General features: G+C 50.6%; 2 protein-coding genes across 2 annotated transcripts, besides 3 other annotated features; both read right to left on the minus strand.

Annotated features, from left to right (window-relative positions):
• Positions 1 to 620: 620 nt before the first annotated feature.
• Positions 621 to 889: a satellite DNA.
• Positions 890 to 1,950: 1,061 nt separating this feature from the next.
• Positions 1,951 to 2,292, minus strand: TraAM80_08892 (surface glycoprotein; the record flags this gene model as incomplete). The annotated part of the gene is made up of 1 exon (XM_029385608.1): positions 1,951 to 2,292. The coding sequence occupies one exon, from the start codon at positions 2,290 to 2,292 to the stop codon at positions 1,951 to 1,953; it is 342 nt and encodes a 113-aa protein (XP_029234544.1).
• Positions 2,293 to 2,410: 118 nt separating this feature from the next.
• TraAM80_08893 (group II trans-sialidase superfamily) lies at positions 2,411 to 4,039 on the minus strand (the record flags this gene model as incomplete). The annotated part of the gene is made up of 1 exon (XM_029385609.1): positions 2,411 to 4,039. One exon carries the CDS (start codon positions 4,037 to 4,039, stop codon positions 2,411 to 2,413), a length of 1,629 nt encoding a protein of 542 aa, XP_029234545.1.
• Positions 4,040 to 4,664: 625 nt separating this feature from the next.
• Positions 4,665 to 4,707: a sequence feature (A-rich).
• A 4-nt stretch (positions 4,708 to 4,711) lies between these two features.
• Positions 4,712 to 4,746: a microsatellite.
• The last annotated feature ends 91 nt before the right edge of the window (positions 4,747 to 4,837 follow it).

Here is a 4,837-nt window from a genome sequence, read left to right on the forward strand (position 1 = left end):
TTTTTTTTATTTTATTCTGTTTTTTTAATTAAAAACAGCCACACCATTCCCATACCAATCACTTATACGGCGCCCGGCGTTGCAGGTTGAAACCCTTCGACTCTTCTTTTCCTCCTTCTCTACTTGTTTCTTTGTGAACAGGACCTCAAGACGTTTTGTGACTCCGGTGAATTTGGAAAACGCATGGGGGGACAACTCCCATCGAGATCGAAAGCGACTCCGAAAAACCATCGTAATTAAGTAATAGCGTGCCAAAAGAGAAGTTGCTGAGGAAGACACTGCCGCCCATGGCATCTCCCACAAACAGGGGGCCCGGCTCCTCCGCAACCCCCAGCCACCTTCTTAGCAAAATAGAAGAAATCAAACAAAACAAGCTGAACAAAAAATAATAATAAATCTGCCACTTGTGTGGAGACCGCGCGACGCCCCCATTCACCCCACCAACACGATGGAGCGCGCCGTACACAGCAGAACAAACAGCACACAAACACCATCGCAGCGCCGTCACCCCACAAACGAAGAGAACCTGACCCTCCACACAACAGAGTCACACCGCGCCAGCATCCACCCACGACGGAGCAGAGCAGCAACCCACACCCACTCCTCCGATCACACACGCGCACACACGGGAACTGAACCTGCAACCATCACATGGCACGACGCCCACACCGCACCGCCATTCCACACCGTTCCAGTTGACGATGCCACCACGCAGCGCCCTGCCTTCGCAAGAAAAGGAAGAATGACCCACAGCGCAACGCCTCCCCCTTAGTCTCTCTCTTCCCTTCATCCCCACGGAAGGAGGCAGCAGCACTCGCATGTGTCACTGTCGGCACCAACTACAAAAACATCCTCCACGTGCAACTGCAATATATATAAATCGTGTGTGTGTGTGTGCCTGCAGATACAAAAATTGAAAGAGAGGAAAGGGGATCAAAGCGTGTGAGGACTCACATACACACACAGAAGATATGCAAGACGCAAAGATGGAAAAACCAGATGACTAAGACTCAAAATGACACCGCAGACCGTGCATTGCTAACACACAATGAAAATGATTTACCAAAAAAAAAAAAGCTCGTAAAAACGTTTTCACAAAAAAATATTTACTTCTCAAAAAAAATTTCACAAAAAAAAATTGTCGTGGAAGGTCCCTGTGCAATCCTTCAAACAAAAAAAAGGCTTTCATGTTTTAGACGCATATATATAAAAAAGACATTCGTTTTAACCACCGAAAGGCTCCGGCGTCCAGACACCGTCTAACTTCCACAGGGACCCGCAGTGCGTTGCTGTGGCTCTCATTCCTTCCTTCTCTCCTTCTCCCATCGGCAGACACACAATGCCGAGAGCGTCCGCAGTCGCCCAAGAAAAGCAGTTAGTTGTTTTTATTCGTGTCTTTTCGAACGAATTCGATGGCCTGCGCGTCATCCGGCACCGTGGCACACGTCCGCACCCACCAAAAAAAACCAGGACATAAAAAAGAGAGAGCCCCGATCCCGCGGTGACCGCAGTGTAGGGGCGCAGTGAAGCATCTCATACCGCCAGGCAAACACGCAGGCTCAACGCCGTCGTCAAGAACAAACCGATAAAACAACAACCAACGAAGAAAAAAACACATCTGTAAAGCAGTAAACCAATATACTGAACCCATACACTAAAAAGCAAACCGATTAATGGTCTCATGTAATTGATAGAAGCGAACAATATAAAAAACAAAAAGGACTAAATAAAACAAATGAAGACCCCGTTGTACTGGCGCCGAGAGAAGAGCGCAATTTATGGGCCAAAGAAAAAAAAATATATTTATGCGTAAACGTAAAAAAAAAAAAAGGTAGCGGAAAATAAAACAAAAAGTCTCTTAGGTGGACACGCATTATTTACTTCTCAGGGCGCGCGGAGAAACGGAGATGCTCTCAGTAGAAGCACAAACTCCACACAACCGAGCACCACTCAGCACAGAACGGCAAAGCCCCATAGCCCCAATAGCAGCAGAATTGACACCCGGAACACATCAGCACGCGTGGAGCTGTCACCTGCATGACTCCCATGCGTCTGAGCAACGTGCAGGTGGCAGATCCGATGGATCTGACAAACATAAACCGCTTTGAGTTTAATGGCATTCAGTGGACGGTTGTACAAAAAGACGTTCTTTATTGTCACACTGCTGTTTTCGCCGCCGCCAAAGTAAAAATGAGAGATATCATGCCTCCGTGACTTAAGGATTGGTAGTGTGTCAGAGCTCCCCATGAGCACGCCGTCCACGTACACAGAGCCCTTGTTGTCCTGCAGCATGAGCTCCACTTTATACTCCTTCCCCGGCTCCCAAGTGCCGCTGTGTGTTGTTGTCGTGCCGTCGAAGACTGTTACCCACCGCTTATCTGTGGTGTACGACAGCCCCACAAACGTCGTATCACCTGTCCTCCAGGGCCGCGCCCAGCAGAGGAACGCTCTCTTTCGTAACCTTATGAATCGTCACCGTCGCCACAAGCGTGAACGCGTAATCCACAAAGCTGTGCACATTGCGATACTTCCACATGTTCACCGGCCACGTGGCGTATGATTCGGACCCCGTGAAATTAAAGCCATTTTCGACCTTCGTTGCATTCGTCACAGTTGCATTCACGCAACGGTACGCGTCGTTCCACGTTCCTTCACCCGATGCATCCGACAAGAATCCAACCAGACCGGCCGTGGGCACCGACGAGTTGGAGAGGAAGGAGTCCATTTTTGCCCAAGTGTTCAAGACGGACGTGATCGTCTTCAGCTGCTCTGTTAGGGGAGCAAGAGACACGCTGCTTTCCATGTACCTACCCCTCTCTTGTAAAAAGTACAACGCATCTTTCGAGTGCAGCAGGGTGTTGTTAGACGTCCGCTTCCCCGCAGTGTCCATGGAAATGGGCCCGACGTGAAACGTGCGGTTGTTGTCAGTGACCCAAAGGTAGAGCGCGGTGGCTCGCCCCATGGCCCCAGGGGGAATCCCTTTCTGAGTGTACAGCATGACCTTCTTTCCAGCAATGGTCGCAGTGGTGAGGGACCCCACTCTCTCAGCTGTTCGCAAAGAGTCTGGTAACAACATGGGCTGCACGCGTGTCAGTGTCCTGACAGCCTCCCTCCACGTTGCCCCCATGTCCCTCGACTCGAACACCTTGGAGAGCGAATTACATTTGACAACCATGACAAGCTGCCCCTGCTCCCATTCGATGATGAGGGGTTCAGTGCACCCCGCAGGGAGCATCCCCTGTGGAAATGTCCAATTTTTGCCGTCGTCCTTCGAATAAATGATCATGGACACAAATTCGTTTTCTCGTGTCCTCCTCGTCGTCACAGGAAACACAAGCGTGCCATCCTCCATCACAACGCCTGAGCCACCACCACCACCAAACTTGTCCAGACCACGTCGTTTAGCAAATGGTTCGATCTGTGGCAAAAGCGAGGTGGGTTCGCCCCATTGAATGACTTTATCTTGCGTGGCCTCACCCACGAGCAAATCAAAACCTTGGAAAGGTGAAATCCACTTCTTCAATGAAGGAACGAACTTCCTATAATGGCCTCCTGCAAGTAGAAAGACCTTGTTGCCCTTTGCAATTGTTGTGGGTCGGAACGTGCGTATCACTGGAAAAGGATGATAGAGCCCCTTAGTCGTGTTAACGATGCTGTACGCCATCCATTCGTTTGCACGGACCTCTGCCACAAAAGGCGACCAGCTTTCTGCAGAGTCAATGTACCCCGCCACAACATCAGCAAAAATGACCGAAGTTTGTTTAAGGGAGTATAAGAAGCTGTGACCCTCGGCAAGTGCAACCAACACTCCACCAGCACTGGCGAGGGAAGGGAACACAAAATAATCCCTCTTTTGATTTTCACCTTGTGTTTCCACAATCGTTCGATGCGGCACAAAAACATCAACAACCTCTGGTATTTGCACGTCTTTTGGCGTACTTCTCTTCTCGGCGTGCACAGCCGTACTGGCAAAGCATATCAACAGCACAAAAAGGAGCAACACCGAATACAAAAACAGGTGCCAGGACATATTGAGCATGTGTTGCTGCTCACTCACTCACTGTCTCCCTTCCCTCCTTGTGGTGGATCCACTCAGGCCGCGACGATTGTGTGTGTGTGTGTTGCTGGTGGTGACTGCAGAGCGTTTCAATGTGCACAGCAGCGAGTAGCGTTTGGTCTTTTTCCTTCCGCGTGTGATTGGGGAGAGAACGTTGGGTGATAAAACTCAAAGGAGAAAAAAAAATAAAACGACGATCACCGCACGCACGCCCAGTTGCGCACACCGAAAAGAAAAGCGACAATCCAAAACTGAGGCTGTGCCGACAAACGCACGGGCCGCAGAATCACACACTCGCCACCGCCCACAAGACACGCCAGACGCAAAGAAGACGGCGGTAGCAGCGACTGTTGTGCGCAGCCGGAAGAAACACCCACACGCACCCGCACGGAGCATCCGGAGTTTGTGACGCCCCGCAGAAATCAAAAATAATAAAAAACAAATTCATAAGCACCTCGCTTACCGTCTACCCCGCCCAGACCCTTCAAACCCTGCCAGCAGCAACACGCAGTGCGCATGCCGGCGGGACCTCCCATCACGGCCCCCACAAAACCCCCAACGCCGCCACTTCCCTCAGCGCACTGCAGGAGGAGTGGGGCGCAACGTCAAAAATGAAATTGAAAAAAACAATAAAAACAATACAAAATAAACGGGGCACGCAGCACCACCACGACAAGACACACGCAGCAGATGCCTTCCCTCTGCGGTCACAAAAACAAACTCTCGCAGCGGCACCGCTACCGACAAACCCAAATGCAATCGCCCGCCTCCCAGCCGCAC

The sequence above is a fragment of the Trypanosoma rangeli genome, assembly GCF_003719475.1.
Source record: "Trypanosoma rangeli strain AM80 chromosome Unknown Tra_15.4_contig_00478, whole genome shotgun sequence".
NCBI lineage: Eukaryota > Euglenozoa > Kinetoplastea > Trypanosomatida > Trypanosomatidae > Trypanosoma > Trypanosoma rangeli.